General features: G+C 36.8%; 1 protein-coding gene across 5 annotated transcripts in view; it reads right to left on the bottom strand.

The window, feature by feature from the left end:
- Positions 1-3,306: 3,306 nt before the first annotated feature.
- RBM25 (RNA binding motif protein 25) overlaps positions 3,307-19,269 on the bottom strand; it is a 34,635-nt gene continuing 18,672 nt past the window's right edge. For 4 of the 5 annotated variants that reach the window (XM_082057943.1, XM_082057942.1, XM_082057941.1 and 1 more), the window contains 12 exons: positions 18,087-18,140; positions 17,750-17,833; positions 13,914-14,182; positions 12,723-12,945; positions 12,341-12,430; positions 10,605-10,678; positions 9,771-9,921; positions 9,096-9,420; positions 7,796-8,070; positions 7,252-7,350; positions 5,924-5,971; positions 3,307-4,852 (listed from right to left, as the gene is read on the bottom strand). In XM_082057943.1, coding sequence (XP_081914069.1) covers positions 4,760-4,852; positions 5,924-5,971; positions 7,252-7,350; positions 7,796-8,070; positions 9,096-9,420; positions 9,771-9,921; positions 10,605-10,678; positions 12,341-12,430; positions 12,723-12,945; positions 13,914-14,182; positions 17,750-17,833; positions 18,087-18,140 — 1,785 coding nt within the window. In that variant the 3' untranslated portion in view covers positions 3,307-4,759. The remainder of the gene's footprint in view (positions 4,853-5,923; positions 5,972-7,251; positions 7,351-7,795; positions 8,071-9,095; positions 9,421-9,770; positions 9,922-10,604; positions 10,679-12,340; positions 12,431-12,722; positions 12,946-13,913; positions 14,183-17,749; positions 17,834-18,086; positions 18,141-19,269) is intronic. The other variant, XM_082057945.1, reaches the window with a different exon arrangement.

Raw genomic sequence — 19,269 nt, 5'->3', positions numbered from 1 at the left:
TAGAGAGCGAGCGCTCCGCAGCTCCAGCCTGCAGCAGTCCTGCAACCCAAGCAGGTTCCTGTGGAACCTGTAAGAGATGTTACCAACGAAAGAAAGGGGTGTTAGGAGAAAACACACTTCGTGGTTGTGTTTGGTTTGAATTCCAGTCATATATAAGACAGTGACCATGTTTTAAAAGGGTCCCACAAAAAAAAAAAAAAAAAAAAGTAAATGTGGCATCTTTTCAAGAGGCTTCTAGTACAGCTGCTGCTCACTCGTAGAAGAAATGAAGTTGATTTCAACCCTGAAACTTACCTTGGTGTCCATGATATTTGAAGAGCAATCCACACTTCCTTCTTAAACATACAGAACCTAATTGGATTACTAAGATATAGGGAAAGCTATGGTACACGATGATTATGGTACGAAGATGATTAAGGGAGTGGAGCACCTCCCTTATGAAGAAAGGCTGAGGGAGCTGGGTCTCTTTAGTTTGGAGAAGAGGAGACTAAGGGGGGACCTTATTAATGTTTATAAATATATAAAGGGTGAGTGCCATGGGGATGGAGCCAGGCTCTTCTCAGTGACAACCAATGATAGCACAAGGGGTAATGGGATCAAGCTGGAACACAAGAGGTTCCACTTAAATTTGAGAAGAAACTTCTTCTCAGTGAGGGTGACAGAACACTGGAACAGGCTGCCCAGGGAAGTTGTGGAGTCTCTTCGCTGGAGACATTCAAAACCCGCCTGGACATGTTCCTGTGCGACCTCACCTAGGCGTTCCTGCTCCAGCAGGGGGATTGGACTAGATGATCTTTTGAGGTCCCTTCCAATCCCAAACATACTGTGATACTGTGATCATTCTAAATATAACAAAAGTAAACTATTGAGACTGTGTCATTATGCATATTTACAACAGATGTTGTATTTCACTACTCAGCTACACTGCAGGAAGACTGATGGGAAAAAGAAGTGGCACAAAAGTATTGCACATAAATGTTAGTTTTACATGGACATTTAAACACAAATACTGAGTTTCAGCAGGTTGTATGCATATGAAGTGCATTTAAAAGAAGGTGGTTTCAGACCAAAAGTAATGCCTAACCATTAACCAAATCAGACTATCATTTTAAGTAAACAAACATGGACCTACAGCTGCACCAGACTGTTGTCTATTTAAGTATGTTTGATCTATGATGAAATGTCTATTCACAATACCTTACACCTCTCACACCGCATGACTGTGTACCAATTTATAAGTCTGCAGGTACAACATCCTATGTTCCTACATAAGAACATGTATAGAATATGAAAAAGCATGACTCTACTGTAATATAAAAGCCAAGGGTTTCCAGTTTTATGTGTATCCCCTTCCCAAAGTACTGTTCCTGCAAGTGTAACAGGTACCTAGCAACTCCCTTTAGTAAAAGCATAAAAGGTCTAATGCTTCCCACTCATTAACAGGAAACCACTAGTGGCAAGAAATAGGAATTCAGTAAGAAACTAACCTTACTGTTTGGGGCCTTCCCCCTGCCCACATTTAGAGCCACCATCATCAAACTAGATGGCTATTTTTAGTGCAGCCTCTTGTTTAAAAAGGAGGAAGGAAATGCCCTGAATTAGAAAGACCAAATCAGTATGTGAACAGGTTAAATATTCTAAGAACAAAAAAGCCTCTTATCAACTTAACAATAATATAGATCAGTCTTGGTACTGAATCTTACATGTTCATGGTTTCCCATTTTTTTTCAGTGCACACTAATGAAAACAACGATACTTTGTATTTCATACTCACGTAGTCCAAATGACACTGGATGGCAGTTATGCAGAATGATTATCCGAAAACTAAGGACATGTGTCCTCGTTCCACAGTAAAGTCCAGACTGACGACTAGTATACCCAGTTCTGTGGCATAACTTGATATTTTTCCCCCTCTATGCGCTGTATTTAACTCTTGAAGTACATTTCCATCACAGAATGGATCATACTATGGCATGCTGCATTGAATACCTAGTGGCAACCCATGATTTGCTAATGGATCTCATTCTTAGTATACTCTTAATCTGTGCATTCACTAACATTTACACACATAGTGTGTATTAAATCGCATATTCAGATGTTGTAATGTTGGCAAAAAAAAGGCTTTTTCGACCCCAAATTTTCCAAATTTATCTTGAAATAATTCTGTTACTGTGTGTTGAAAGCAAAACAGTTAACAAAGAAAATGACTTTCTATATTAAGAACTTCTCAGCAGTATGTAATTTGTGTTTTTACCATCCTAGCATCAGACACAAAATACATTTTGTTATCACTGAGAAGTAAAAACACTAATTCGAGATAAGCACTACAAGTGACATTACAAAGCAACATTTTACATTTTGAAAGAAGAAAATTTGTTGAAGTACTTGCATAAGCCAAGGCAGAGACACTACAGTGAACATTCCTTCCTCCTCCCACTACCGAAGAAAACCTTGACCTCCACTTTTTTTTTTTAAATGTCACAACTGCTTCTAAATACTTATTTACCTGGCTATTTAACACTCCAGCTTAAATTTCCTATCTTCCTCACCCAGATGCCTCCAGTCTCATTAGGAAGAGTACAAGCTTATGTCCAATGCATTAATAATAGAAGAGATGAATATACAGCTTTAGTCTAGGGCAGAAGAAAATAATCTGAAGTTTCCCGAGTTGAGCTTTCACAGAAGAATCTCAACAAGGACATTAGGTAATCTGCCACACAGTGGCATTACAATGCATTTGTTGCATTTATCTTGTTTAACTGCTACTAATGACAGAGAAAGAATGCCATATTAGCAGGACAAGGAACACTCATGAAGTTCACTCTCTCCCTTCTCTGTATTTACTACAAATAGAGCAAATCTTTAATTTATTTAGAACTTGGAGAATTTTTGGTAAATGCTGATACAAAACTGCATGGAGAAAAGGGGGAAGTAATTTCTTAGGGTAACATCAAGTTCCAGAAAAAAAAAAAAGAAAAGAAAAAAAAAAAGAGGAAGTTTGCAGCATGTAAATATGTAAAACAAAACATTCTCATGCGAACTCAAGCACAACACAGAAGTAACACTTTTATGAAGTTACACTTCAACTTCAAAAAAAGATAATATTTTGTGGTGTGTTGTATTATAGGGATGAGAAAGAATATATTTGGATCACTTGTGTATTTGCAGGCTTCTTGTCACGTGACAGAAAGCAGGACATAGTTTGAAAAACCCCGCCCATACTTTGGGAACACTTGTTGATACAGAAAGCAGTGTTAAATATAATTGCACGCTGCACAAGACTCCAAAAGAACATCAGCCCTTAAATCAAATATATACATTTTTAATATCTGAAATATTTACACGGTGGAACCTTTACACGATCCCATTTGTTAAGAACAGTGTTTTCAAGTGTCCTCTCCAGATACAAAGAACTAGTAACTCAAGGTCACAGTTATGTTTTCTGAACAGGTCAACCTGTATCCTTCAGTTAAATACAATATAGAGATACTGGAACACCTTTACTTAATTTGTTTGCTATTAAGAATTGTGTTTAAAAATTAAAAAGGTTGTAGAGACAGTTTGCTCCCTGGAACACAGTCCTCCTGCAATCGAAACAGCTCACAGCACATTATCAATTTGTCTGCTTACCCAGGTATGAGATAAAAAAATGCAGTTTACAGTACATCTCATCATTTATACCATATCAACCTATTCATAAAAACTCATATAAACAAGGCAGGAAAATATCACCCTCTTTTTGTGGACAGCAGACTGCTTACAGTAGAAAACAAAAGTTGGGGCTAGTCCAATAGTATGGATAAAAACAAGACTTCAGCTTTGTTTGAAAACTTATGGTTTAGTTTTTGTCAGCTGCTATGGTCAGCTACATCCAAACAGGTACTTTTTTCTAAATACTAAAAAAAATGTTTTAAAAAATAATTTCTTTAAAAAAAAAAATCTGTTTATTTTGGAGAAAAAAGGGATAATAGGGAAGGGCTAAAATGAAACTGAGCAGAAGATATCCTGTTTAAAAAAAAAAATCTTTAAATAGCACTTATTGAATTGAGGTCTTGCTCTTGTTTTAACTGAGCAAAGAATAAAAAACTTCCTGCAATTTCTAGGAAAGAAGCAGAGCATCTGTAAGAGGTTATGTTCCCAGCTTCATTAGTAATTCTAAATGGGGAACAAAGTATTGAGGCTCCGGCTGGTTGACATCAGAATGAAAAGTCTGAGGGAATTCCTCATCCAGAGTCAGCTGAGGGGACCAAATGAACACACAAAGCTGTTCTGTGAAAGCAGCTCAAGCCATTTTTAAATTGTTTTCTGATCACTCCTTAAATAAAAAGAGGGAGAGTATGCAAAAAAAAAAAAAGCACTAATAAATTTGCAGTAAAATAATTTGTCTTCATCTGTAACTGATACAGTTCCACATTAAGTGCAAATGTTTTGCAAAACAGGGGCTTTTTTCATAATATTTACAAGAACCAGAGTAACGTAACATAAACCAGAGAACATGTACAGTAGCTGCAGCTTATACAACATACCGGTAATTGTACCTCGTGAATTATAAAGAGAACCGATGCAGGATTCAGATAACTAACTGAGAAGGGTAAAAGTAGCCTCAGAGCAGAGGACAAAAAAAATTCACATTTTCTACATAAAAAAATACAGGTCTCAAGTCTCTGAGAACAGAGAAAATTCAAAGTCTCTGAATAACAGGGAGAAAAAAAAAAAAAGCCCAAAATTGAAATGGAACCCTGGAAGCAAGGAGAGTGCTTTATTTCACTAGACCAATCTTCTTCGCTTCTGTCTCGTATATCAACAACCTCCACATTTTGACTATGAAAACTTCAGCTTCTTCATCTAGTACCTGTGGGAAATAGACATTTTATATACAATTTTTTAGGTTAGGATTTCCAGTTATAGAGACTAATTTTAGACACATCAGAACTATAAAGCAGATGAAGTGTAATTCAAGTTAAGCCTTTGAGGGAAGCACTGGGTAAAACTTCAGTGAATTTGTCTGTCCTGCAGTTATCATCTGACTTGACTCTAATTCTATACTGGCAGGTATTGAGCACTAAAAGTACCAGTCTCCGAAAGTGGCATGGGAAGAGGCAGAACAATGGCAGGCTGGGGAAGAATGTAAGAACAAGACATACATCTGGTATTTTCCCTTAATTCTCTCCTAGTCTGTGCTCATTTTCAGCTTAGAACTTCCTTGAATATTTATTAAGTATTATTCTCTTCCTCGAAGTTATTATCCAGGCTTTTCAGGAATCCACACAAATTTGTAGTATGCACAATATCCCTCAGGAAGTTCCCCAGGGTCACCTACTAATCACACCAAGAACGACTTACTAGCTTCTGCTATGAATCTGGCTCCTACCAAATTTGCCTCCAAGTTTCCTTATTGGAAGAGAGTGAACAATTGTTTTTTATTCACCTTTCAGTGTATGAAAACATGGTGAAACAATGGCATTATTTTGTTAAGTTTCTCTCTTTCAATATCAGGCAAAAAAGAACTTTTACTGACCTAGAGAAAAAACACCTTTTGTCATCAATTGGGAACAGACCCATTAAACCACTAATTATAAAAATCTAGTTACAAGAAAGAGAAGGAATAGAAGTTTATATTTCTGATACAATTCTGTTATCGTTAAGTCCTACCTCTCTCTACTGTTAGGGACAGAATCTTTGTTCTATGTTTCTAAATACTGAGAAATTCTCATCAGGGATCAGGAATTTCTAACTAGATGCTGTAACTGCAAAATCATGTCTGCACTAGTATAATCTGTTTAATCAAAGCAGCTTTCGGATCTCATTAATGTTTTCTGTGAACACCAAATATTTCTGTCACGGACTCCTACTCTTTCACAGAATTGACTGTTAGCTTCAGAATTAACATAGAAGGTCTGTCAGTTACACGATTTCTGCTTACCATGGCAACATCATCCAGTATGCTCTGTGGTGAGCTGTGAGCCATAACCTGAAAGAAACAACTGTTTTTAGGCTGAAAACTCAGAGTAAACCATACAAACATCTTTGGACAAAAACCAGTTACTTCTCAAGGATTTTGAATGCTTTGCATGTGCAAAAAGTATTTGCAGTTCTTTAGTTCCCAGTATTACCCAGGGCAAAAATTAGTATTAAACTACATTGGATTCCATCAAAGTGAGTGCTAGTTTATGGCTAGTTACTGAGGAACAAGTTCCAGGAAGCTCCAGAGATTCAACAGGTCCTGTATTTGCTGGATATTCTTGCATTTTCAATTAAGCTCTCCTAATTGAAGAAATAAGCTCCCCTTCCTTCAACAATGAATTCTCTAATGGAAGGCAATAGCAAAATCCTCCATCTGTCATTCTTCATTACAAGCAGATGGAAAATTCAGTTAAGTATTTCAATTATTTTTTTCAGAATCAAATATCAGAAAATTGGTTTTTTAATATCTATATATAAAATTAAGGCTTAGCGAATATTCAACTTCTACTCTTCACTTTCTATTAACCACCTGTGCCACAAAACTATCACTTGCTTTGCCTCTGATACAGTAGCCCTAAAAGATAAACCAGGACAAGCCATTATGAACAGAAGTACTGTGAAAGCTGAAAAGTTTTTGAAATTCCCTGCCATAGAGCTGTCATGACAGATTTAAAAAGGCAAGTTATTAGAATTTAGTTTATAATTGGATGGGAGAAGCTACAGAGTTTGGTTTAAACAAGTCATCCAATGGCTAAAAGGTACAGCAGAATGACTTCTAATTTAACTCTAAAACCTTAGTGTTTGCTTACTACTAAAGCAACAGCAGCATCTAAAATGCTTTTTAAGAAATTTATCTAGTTAGTCCAAAAATGTATGTAAAAATCAAACTACTGGCTTTTTTCCCCTGAATTCACAAAAATCTTGGTTTAAAGTTAAAAATCTTAACGGTCAATGAGATATTAACTCTGAAATCTAATGATAAAACTATCAGTTAAAACAGCTGCTCTTGTCAATTGCTGATTTCTTTATCCAGTTCCATATGTTTATCTAACAGATAACACGGAGCATCTGACATGTACATCCTGTGCACAAGCATCAAAGGAGGTAAGTTGTACAACACTGAGGTATATGCTGATTCCAAGTACACCAGCTGTCTCTGCTGACCAATATCACAGATTACAGAGAAGCTAAGAGCAGGCTGCCTTCCGATACAGATACAGCAGTAACTGCTGCAGCTTAAATAGGGAGTAAAACCCAGACTTCATAAAAGAAATGGAAGATATTAACCTTAGAACAAACAAAGTCAACTAGCGTGGCTTCTTCTTCACCAATATACTCTATTATTTTCTTGTTAATCCATGGTCTAATTCGACGTTCCATTAATGTCTGGAAATAGAAAAAAAACAAAAAACATATTTTCTGTAAGTTTTAGTGTTCTGAAACAACATTGCCAGATAGGCAGCTAGAAGACCCAAACAACTATTTAGCAAAAGATATATTTTTGCTATCAATATAATCCTTAGTGATTTGGCATCTGCAGTATTTCTGACAGCCATTCAAACATGTTTGAATAGGACCTTTTTCCCCACCTTCCATAAAACTGCTAGACAATTTGTAGTAAGAATTCAGGAGACAGCAAACAAAAGTAAGCAGGCATACTTCAGAATAAGTATTATATACGGACAAGAAATACAGTATACAAATTAGATTCCATTTGATGCTGCTGCTCCAGTCTACTAGGGTCTCAGAAACATTGGATTTCTATTCAATTCCAAGGTTTATTCAGAAAAATTATGCTTTTTTGGTGAATGCTTGAAAGAAATCAACTTACTGAATCCACAATTGACCAGTCAAGAGGATAAGCAAAGAGCTCTGGTTTTGCTGTGGGAATCTTCTCAATGAGGCTCTTAATATGTTTACGTTTTTCTTCTGTATTGACACTGCCTTTGATACTGCTTTTATCTTCATCTCCATAATCCAGGGGGACGAGTTTCCTTTTCCGGGGTACGTCATCACTGTCTTCATCATCAAATTTATTGAAAACGCTATCCACAGCAAGCTTCTTCCTTTTTACAGCATTGGGCTGATTGGGACTATTACAGGCACCTACAACCCAAAAGACAGAATAACATATTCATAAACTGCAATCAAAGCTAATTTGCTCTTCACACATTTCTCAAGGAATATCAGTTTGTATGTATGTAAATGTCTGTGAATGCCTAGCATCAGTGTTTTGATCTCTCTAACTCTGTTATAGAAACAGCAAAAGCAGTAAAGATCTCAGAGTTTCTTCAAGATTTTTGAAAAATACAGTCTTCTTTCTCTTCCCTGAAACCAACTAGCACCCTCACTGAGGGAGGACTATAGCATGAGTTCAAACCTTTGCAGAGACAGAGCACAGAAGTGAAAGGCTGCAATCAATCTAGCTGTAGGAAAAGCTTTAATTAGTTAGCCTAATACCATACAGTCTCTTTTCATTTAAGATCTAATACTATGGGAGCTCAAACTGCAGCTCTAGCATAATTTATTCAAAATAATAAATGCAGAAATGTTCTGGAATACAAGTATCTGTAGTTCTGCTACTCAGAACACATTTTTTTTAAAAACACCAGGAAGTTGCTAAAGTACTAAGGAACTCTACACTCATGTTCCATTCACAAATGTCATCAATTCATTGTACTACTCTAAGAGAAAGAAAAAATAACCTAATTTTCATTTTTCTTCTTGTAAAAGCATCTTTGTGAATAAACATAAGAAGTATCTATGGCTTAAATCTAACATATACTTATATCAACGAAAAGTAGCAATGAGTTTGAAAAGAGATATTTAGACTTCTATTAATGTGGAAAAGCATGTGGAAATAACTAATCCCAGCTCAGAGCATTCTTAATAAAATTAAACCTTGAGGATGCCAAAACTTCCCTCTCTTTTCCCATCCAGATTTTGGAAGAAGAGAGATCTATAAAAGGTATCAACTGGACAGGAGAAATTGAGCACAGCATCTGGATAACAAGAGCTTGATATAAGTATGTCAAAACATACAATATATTTTGAAAACTATGTGGCTAAATCAGCCTGACATTTTTTCATTCTTATCCAATATGGAACACTAAAATAAAATGTAAACTTGCCTAATTTGAGGCTAAGTCCTATTTTGGGCCGATGTTCCTCTGGCTGCTGTTGATCAGGTGAATTTTCATGAGGGATAATAATGCCACAGGGTGATTCATCACCAGGTGTGTTAGGGGTTGCATTTCCACTAGCAGAAGAAACAGATGGGGCAGAACTGATAGGTCGTAAAGTAGGTTTAAGGCAGGGCTTTTGTTCAGGCTCCTCCTCTTCTTCCTCTGGCTCTTCTCTTTTCTCTTCTTTTTCTGCCTTTTCTTCCTCTTCCTCTTCAGACTCTGGCTCTTGTTTTATTTGTGGCTGCCTACGCCGCTCAGCCTCCTGCTCCATCTACAATGAAACAGACCATTAACAAAAAAGAAGCTCTCTCAAAAGCAGTGATGTTCAAAAAGAATCTTAAGATCATCTGTTTCCTAAAGAAGTCTCTGTTAGTCAACAAATACATGTAACTGGCATTATAGTCAAAAATGGTGAATAATGTGAATTTGGTTTTGAACTCCATCCAAACATAGATCTGGAAAATTATTTTTGTTTCCAGTGTTCTTACTGCTTATCTGAACTTCTTTTTAAGAAAAAATAAACAGAGCAAATATTAACTATCAGATCTCTTACACAGTTTTGCTCAATACCATTAAAATACCAAGCACTCTTTTCTCCCTGTCAGACCAACAGCTACTTACCCTCTGGAGCTCTGCATCTGGATCTGGGTGTCCTTCTGCCAGAAGGCGCTGCCTAATTTCTTCTAATTCTTCCTTTTCCCTTTTCCTGTCCCGTTCATCTGCTTCCATCTCTTTCTCTCTGTCTCGTAACCTCTTCTGAAGAGCACTACCCCTACAAAGGACACGGATTTTATATTTCAAAGAACATTGCGATGAGAACCTTGTAACGCAATACAAGGAATACCTGATAGAGATGTACCTTCCACTAAATGAAGATTCATAAGAGCATCTGCTGTCCTCTATTTTTATAACAGAAGAATCTAAGATACAAGTTCCCTACATGACTACACAGAATTTATCCCATCACATTAAACAGATGTAAAAATGTGACTGTCGATCTTCTCAGAAAAAGAATATAATTGTTTTTTAGGTTTTTACTTCACAAAAATCAGCTCTGCTAAATTAGTTTGATCCAAATTTTAGTTAGTCATGTGTTGAAGGACCTTCCCCATCCTTTGAGTTAATAAGCTCATTCTTTGTACAATTTACAACTTCCTTGTAGTAATTTTCTTAGAGGAGTACTTGATCTCTCTGCTGACCTCTGCTCTGCCTCACCCACAAGCAAAGTGGTAGGAAGGAGCAGCTACTCCCAAGCGTTAACAAGTAGCAACAAGTTTTCCTTTTCCCTCTGGTACTTAGCAAGTGACACTGCAATAATTCAGATAGTTATATGACCCTTACATTTCCACATACTCACTCACATATAAACTCCATAAGCCTCTGCCAACAAAGCCCATAACAGTGTCAAAACAAACAATGAAGATTTTACTGTTAGGAATCAAAACAAAGAGATACCTGTAGTATTTTGGATCATCTCTGTCATCATCATAATCTTCTAAGAATTCTTTTAACCGTTTGGCTTCTTTTGCCTGCAAGAAATTGAAACATAAGCCATGTTATGAAGTTATTTCTAGTTTTATTTCTAATAGTTTAAAAATTAGTAACATTAAATACCTTCTATGCTTACAACTAAAGATATAGAGTTTTCCAGACAGAAAATAGAAAGCTTTTGGAATTGCATCATCTTCCAGGGATCTGTAAACTTCCTATCATATATTCAATAGCAGATAGTACATCCACTAAGTCCACTACAATCATGTCTCTGATTTGCAGACTACTCTTCTGTTTTTAGCATGTCAATTAAATATACACACACCTCTTTTTTTTTTTTTTTTTTTTTTTTTTTTACATCACAAAAGAAGAGAATCCGATTTCCTGTTCTTCAAATCTGTAAGTCTGGTATTGGATATCTCTAGCATGGCAGTTTAAGTGTATTTTATCAGTACTGTATTGTTTCAAGAACTGTGCTTTTTGAAAAAGATTTAGTTATGCACAAAACCAAACATAATGGATACTTCTAAGATAAGCTATCCCCTTGCTAATCCAACCCACGTGGCACTGTATTAATGCACAGGCCTAAAACTGAAGGGGATGAGGGGGATAGAAGGGAGATACTTTTTCCTCCTCTGCTAACATAAAAAAAACCAAAGCAGTTCTTTAAGGTGAATATAAATTAGGACATTCTAACCTGTATCCAATATTTAGAACAACAGTAAGATATTCCTATGCTAATAACTTTGAGAAACAAATTATGATCATGGTTGGAAATAAATACAGCACAAAACTTAACACTGCTCTCTACAACTGCCATCCACAGCCAGCACAGCATCCACGAGGACTGTGAACAGAAAATATTCTTGAGTCATTCTCAAACTCTTTTTTTCCCTTTCAAGCATTCAGGGGGAAAAAAAAATAGATTCCACATAAACAGAAAATTAGAAACTACATTGTTTTATTTTTTTTCTTTCTTTTCTGTGTCTCTGTGCATATTTTGCTTCGAAGCAATTCCCAATCCATCTCCCACTTAGAACTCTCTCGTATCTTCTCTCCTTCTCTGGGATAATAATTGAGTGAAATAACACCACCATAATTTAAAATAACTCCTTTACACTTTAGCACAAAACTATGATATTACAGAAGTATCTGTCTTCCAAAGGTGTCTTTTCAGACAAAACTTCCAAGCATTACATTGATAACTGTGATAATTTCACAACTAATGAACTTGAGACAGAAATTTAGAAAGCGTTTTAGATACATTATAGACCTTTATTTTATATATTATAGAAGGTTCAGGCACATAAGCAGGTTGGAAGTAAAAAGACTGTTCTAGTTCCACCTGCATGACATAAAACATATAATAGATTTTGCCACAAATTTGACACAAACTCAGATTACAGATGTAATAGTGCATGACGATCAAACCACAGTATTTTACAGCTACTTCTCATTCTTTTGCCTTCACAAGACCAAACCACTAGGCTTTGTTTTCCAGACTCTCAATACTAATCCCACTTATTAGATATCTTCTTTTTTGAGTCTATTAACTCATCTTTTGGTATAAATACATATGTGATGTTTATACAAAGAGAGAGCTCTGTCACTATCCATAAAGACAGCAGAAGAATGTTCCATTCTACATGGGACAAAAAGAACAAGTCGGGGAAAATTACAAGTAAAACAATAAGCCTTACCATTTCCCTTCTTCTTTCTTCTTCCCTTTCAGCCTCTTTTTCATATTCTCGACTTTTCTTCCGTTCTCTGATTTCCCAGTTTTTAAGACGCTAAAAGAGAACAAAAAATACTCACTCTAATCTCAAGAACATTAAGAATAGCAGTACTACTTCAAAGTTAGTTTGGATTATTGTTTAAAACAAATTGCCCTAAAGGGGCAACAAGAAGTCCAAAGTTGTTCTGACAGTGTCTTACAGATTCTGCCCCAATTCATGTACTCAGAGGATTAAAACTGTATTTAGGAAAAGGAGGAGAAGGAATGACATATTTTATAGTAGAAGACTTATTATCACCCCTCAGAAACAATTATTTCCTTAAGGAACCTTCAAAATCCCAGCCTACCTCCTGATATGCAGCTTCTTTCTCCCGCAGTTTCCTCTCTAGTTTTCGGCGTTCGTAGGCATCTTCTTCATCTTCCTCTCGGTCCCTCTTCTTATCCTTCTCCCGTTCTCGCTCCCGCTCGCGTTCTCTTTCCCGTTCCCGCTCACGTTCTCTTTCCCTCTCTCGTTCGCGTTCTCTTTCCCGTTCCCGCTCTCGTTCTCTTTCTCGGTCTCTGCTTTTTTCCCTGAAAGAAGGAAACCGTCCAAGGTTAAGTAAAGAGCCTTCCTCTCCACTCAGTCAAATAATTTAGCTTCAAATGTGTGCTACTTATAGCATTTTGCAAGTTATTCTTCTTCTGCAATTGTACAAAAGGATTACCTGATACAGCAATGGGCATAAATCAATTCTTCTAATATATTCAAAATGTCATTTACCTAAAAGTAGTAGTTTGAGCACTAACCATTAAAACAGTGACATCTATAGAAACTAAGCATGAGCACAGGGCAATTCTTACCAGATTGTGTTAGTAGTTCGCCATAAATGACAGCTAAAACCCCCACAAATAAAAGGGTGTGCTTAATAAATCCTACATGTTTACATGTTTTACAGAAATAGAACCCTACTGACAAGATGATTAAAAGTGAAACAGCTCTTTTTTCTATGGTGAAGAGGGAAAAACCAGCATCTACAGCCCGACATTAGTCACAGTTTAAGACTGAAAGAGGAATCGCCCTTGCTTTTATTAAGAAACAGACAAACACAAACAACAACACCCCCTGGCCACTCTTCCAGCCCCCCCCCCCCAAAAAAAAAAACCACCCAGAAACCTCACATACTAAATGAAAAGGTAAAATCTACTTCAGCTAAAAGATACCACAGGCATAAGAGAACCTCAAATAGGAACTAAGCTACCCATCAAAAAATAAGGAAGATTTGAGATAAAAACAGTATGTTGAAGTCATAGTTGGGTGGTTGCTTACTGCATATTACAGTCCTTATATTCCTGTGCTGTGGAGGGAATCCAGTATTTTATGTTTATACTTGATTTTTATAGAATTTGTGTAAATACAACATTTGTCTAAAATTCTGATTTCCTACTGTGATCTTACAAGGGCCATTCTCTTCTGAACGGCAGCTGATCATCTGAACTACATGCACTTAGTAAACAGCACCAGGAAAAACCGAAATAAATAGCAACTCGAGTGCATTTACCTTGATCTGCTCCGATCCTTGTTGCGATCTGAACTTCTTTCACGATCTCTGTCACGATCTCGGTCTCTGTCTCGGTCCTTAGTTCGGTCACGATCCCTATCTCGCTCTCGTTCACGCTCTCGTTCCTTCTCCTTCTCTCGTTCACGCTCCCTCTCTCTTTCACGTTCCCTCCTTTCTCGTTCACGCTCCCGTTCCCTTTCTCTTTCTCTGCGTTCTTTTTCAATTTCCTGTCTTTCTTTCTCCTTTTTGCCTTTTTCCTCCTCCAGTTTCTAAAAACCAATAAGAGAACTTTCATAGTTAATTCTGCAGTTATAGGAACTGGATAATCCCGGCGCAACACACAAGGCTGGTAATGGAAATACCAAAACCGCCACTGATTTTAAAATATTAAATAGGGTTTGGTGGGTATTTTTTGGAACTCATAAGTATGAAATCAAAATGCAGCAATCACAAGACTAAGTTTCGTGCAAAAGCATAGATCTACACAGACCAGCAATCTCCAACCTTAGCAGAGTAGGGCTGGCCTCACATTGCAAGCTGACTAAACTGCACATACACAGTGCACTGCCAGTCATGATTCAGCTGGGCCACAAATTCCATTGGCCCTATAAACCACTGGGGTACAAGCAGAGTGAACTTCTAGCTTATAAAGTTAATGCTGTTCAGCTAGGTAAATATATTTCAGTGGAACGCTTACTGGGGCAGCGAGTCGTTTCCCAAAAAGGCTTGGCAGACCAAAACAGTCCTATAGGAAAACTTGGGTAAAGAAATTTATCCACTTACACGTGGTGCATGTGGTTTAACAGTGAAGAGAGCTGCAACCTTTCCCCTTTTCCCTCCCTAAAAAAGTTCTAACAGTTCATTGGTAAGAACTGGACTCTGCAGAATGGAATCCTTAACTTCCACCACTGCAAGACGGAAAGAGTTAAAAAAAGGTTGGAAATAGCTCTTTTGAAACACAGAAACTAAAGGGTTACCTGCTACAGTTTTACTAGAAATTGTACAAAACTGCCACTTTTTTTTTCAATTAGAAACAGTTCCTATGACCAGACTATAAGACAATAGAAAATACATCAACAGAATGATAGATAAATCCATCCTTGGAAGCAATTGTTATGTGTTAACTTACAGATGCTGTGCTAGGACATGGACCGCCAACACTGGATTAACCTTGCCTATAAGCTATGTTTCTGGGAGGAAGAGCAAGTACATGGTTCACAAATATACCAAATAACAACCAAATATACCAAATTTCAACCTGATGGATGCCAGAATACCATTTTTTTGAACAAATATTGAGCAGAATAAACAGGCTTATCCCCTTTGGCTCCACGTTTACCATCACTGAAATGAAATTAAAAACTGGAACAATGAAACGGCATTTTCTCTGTTTGTTTTTTTTTTTCTCTTTTCTTTTAAACAAAGCATTTAAGACAACTTTAAAAAGCAATCTTACCTGATAAGTGTTCTTCTGCCACAGGCACAGGGACCAGAGAACCAACAAAGGATTACAGAAATAAAGCTAATTTACTCGTGATTAATGTATCCAGTGAAACCAAGCTGCATTGATAGCACAATACAGGCAAACCAATGTTGGATACATTGAAATCACAAAAGAAAAAAGGGACTAAAAATGGTAGGAATTGGTAGAAAACTGATATGAAAAAGCAACACTTAGATTCTACAATATACATGGGGCTGAAATCCAGTTTATAAAAGGGCTGTATTTTACAGGAGCTTTACAGTATTAAAACTCAGTACGGTCAGATGTTAAACTAGGTTGTCAACTTTTAAAAATCCGACTTACCTCAAATTTCATATACTTTTAAAGAAAAGTTTAGATACTGAAGTGGTTGATACTTACAGGTTATCTTAGGTGTTCCAATAGAAATTTCATTGGTTGAACTTCTGCTTTTTTGCCACTCTCAAAAACTTTGTGGTGAGAAAATGATCTCTCAAGAGAGTGTTGTTGTTTTGTCTTTTTTTTAAATATATTAACACGTGAAAATATATACATAAAGTCGGTTTATTAAAATCCATTTTGTAGGTCCACTTTCTTAAAATCCAATTGAAAAAATAAATTGGTCTACTTTGTAATCAAAATCTGACCTCTATCAGCTTGATCAGCCTAAATAAGAGGATCTGAAAGGGTAATGGGATGGGAATGGTATCAGATATATTGAAGTAATGAACAGAAATGAACGGGTAGAAGAATTATAAATCTTACCTTGAGCTCTCTTCAGACTCGTCCGTGCTGTAAATGGACGCCCCCTGCAATGCTGACACCCTGACAGTCTGTGGTTATTGTTTTACAAACTCATACCAAAAACATGCAAAGGTTCACTGTGCTCACTAGCCAGCTGCTAAAGATTCAACAGCCCCTTTTAAACAGATCCAATATACACAATGACAACTTTCAGTTGATTTTTCATGTTGATAAACCCAAAATAGCACTCCAATAATAAGATTAAAGGCAGTAAAATGCCCAACAGCTTCTGAAACAATGAAGCATGTTTTTTGTTTTGTTCTTGTTATTTTTTCTTTTCTTTTTAACTTATTACTTGTTTGCATTTTAGTACCAGTAACAACTTGGGGCTCGGAATTGAACATCATTCTACTGAAGTTTCATCACTGACCATTTTCATGTTCAATTGCCATGCTTCTCCAGATAATTTCTTCTACAAATTTTCTCCAGGTTTTTATCTCCAACAACTTCAGCCAAGAGAAAAACGGAATACATGTACATACAACAATGTGTAGTCACTTGTGTTTACATTGATACAGTTATGTGAAAACATGGTACCATCCCCAGTCACTGCATGTGGTAAAGCTGAGTAACATGGGCATACTTCACCTTGCTGTACCTTTAACATTTTCTTTAACGTTGATTTGGGGGTACTTTGAAATAAGAGTGTGCTCAAAAGAGGAGCCTGCTGATGCTTCCCTAGGCCAAGGACAATTCCAGTCTTGTTGGGGAAAAAGTAACACCAACTTTAAGCTAAACATTAAAATAAGAACATTACATGCATAATTGTGCTTTACTATCCACAAGTATAATTTTCCAAAGCAGAAACATTCACAGATGCACTAACATTAGCAGAAACTTCTGTAAGTGGAACCCTGAAGTGGGACTTTATGTGCATAAACATTTCCAAGCCAGTTACCCCTTTGCATATTTTTCTGAGGGGGCATCCATAAGTATAATAAAAAACAGAAGCTCATACTTACATCCTATTCCATGTTACTTTCCAAGCTGTGAGTTTCATCTTGCATTAGTCACCATATGATCTCTATCATAATGGTGGGGGTCAATGAATAGATTAGCTTTATGGGAATTTACAGTTCTTCCATGCATCTAAAGTTTGGTAAGTCTGGTAACCACTGACCTAGTTTTATCTTCCCCCACTCTCAACTTAAAACTATTAAAATAAAAGACTTAAATTTAATTCTAGATTCAACTCTTCATAAAATCTTGGATTATGTTACAATCTACCTACAGAAACACACTCAAGTGTATGTCTTATACTGCAGCCCCGTTTAGCCTTTAGTTATAAATATCTTAATGTATGTGTAGAAACTTAAGTTGCCTTTATTCATGTTAAAGTGAGAAGACTGAAAAATACTCAGTAGCAATCAAAGTCTTAGCATAAAGATGTCAAGGGCCACTTTAACGTGGTAGTTGTCTTCTTCTGACTTGTAAAGAACGATATGGGTATTAAACCTAATATAAACATCATTTTAAGTGATATTGCAATGTAATGCTAAATTTTATAAAAGTGGTTTTTTGGATTTTGAAAAAGCCTAATTTGTATCAAGCGCAAAAACAAGAATACTACCTTGTGTGTGTCTCTGAATTTACTGATCTCTCTTGATATCAGGTCTCTTTTGTCTTCCTCCATTTCTATAGCATTTATATCCTCCTAAAAAACAAGGGGGACAGGAGGAAAAGCATTAAGAGCCATCTGTACAGACACAGGAGAACAAGAGAAAATCTGAAGGTTAGAAGTTTTCAACCAGTCTTGCAAGAGATAAATAAAGTCCTTCTGCAGTACCAAACCTGACAGTCTGATGTTAATGAGTGAAAAAAAAATAAAAAATCAGATGGACAAGAGTCACAAATCTGGCAACTAGCAGTAAACATAGTCATTGTCAAAGCCTACAATGTAAACGAACCTTGGTGATGAGTGGATAAGGTATCAGTGGGGCCACTGGAAATCTGCGGAAAATCTGCGGAAAAATCCACGGAGATTTTTTTTTTTAAAAATAGATTGCACACTACTCTGAAAAACAATGTTTTGTATGTTTGCACTATAAAGCAATTTTGTATTGCTGTGATCTCATTTCTTTGATCCAACAAAATTACAGAAGAACCTCGCTAATTCTCCCTTCTCTGAACTAAAAATACATAGTGAGGTCTGATATTAGCAAGACTTCACTGAAATACCAGTATACTACAGGATATTAGTATGCTATGGTAGCATCATAAACAAGACTAAGCTACACTTGCCAATATAAATGATTGGTATATTTGTGGTGGGTATGCCTTGATTTCATTTACTCGCTAATTCGCAAAATTTGGTAGATCACACCTACTAACTAATAGTTAGTGCGAATTAGCGAGGTTCCCCCGTGTTTGAAATTGAAAACCAGATTCCACTCACTCTCAGTTCCCCACACACATTTTCAACTCCCCCGCATCAGTCATTCTTCATCCAGAAGAACTAACAACAGACTCTGCTGCTCACACCACTGGGAGTCTTCTTCACATCAAGCCCTTCAGGGGATAACAGGACCAAAGCTGGCGAGTTTCCCCTCTCCACCCCACACCCCCATAGATCTGCATCCATCTTCCATTTCCCCCCCACCCTCCATAGTCCTCCTCTCCTCTCTCCTTTAAGAGAGCAATGAGCTTGGACCATCTCTTCACTCCCACCTCTATCCACACAGGCCAAAGATGGCAACTTACAAGTTTCTTTTCCTCCTTCCCAGTATGGGAAGGATGATGGGATGTAATTTCAACCCACAAGTGCTATGTATTTAAACAGAGCTTTTTCGTCTACTTGACTGGTCGAATTCTACATCATACAGAGCTAGCAGAATATCCCTCTGTTGCAGGGACAGACTCAGCACCCAGCCCTTCCAAGACTGCAATGGTCTCTTGCAGTGCTTAACTACCTAACATTATTCATGGCCATATATATGTATCTACCCACAGGACAATACACATTGTAACAGTGTTTGTAACAAAAAAATACAGCTGATAACATTAGACAGTGACTCATTTGTAAATTCTCATCAAAGAAAGCATCTTCTCCCAAAGGGAGGGAGAGGAAAGAAAAACAAATTCTCAGCTCAG

The sequence above is a fragment of the Streptopelia decaocto genome (assembly GCF_964273445.1).
Source record: "Streptopelia decaocto genome assembly, chromosome: 7".
Lineage (NCBI taxonomy): Eukaryota > Metazoa > Chordata > Aves > Columbiformes > Columbidae > Streptopelia > Streptopelia decaocto.
Note: the sequence above shows the minus strand (reverse complement) of the source record. Positions and strands in the feature narration are given on the sequence as shown.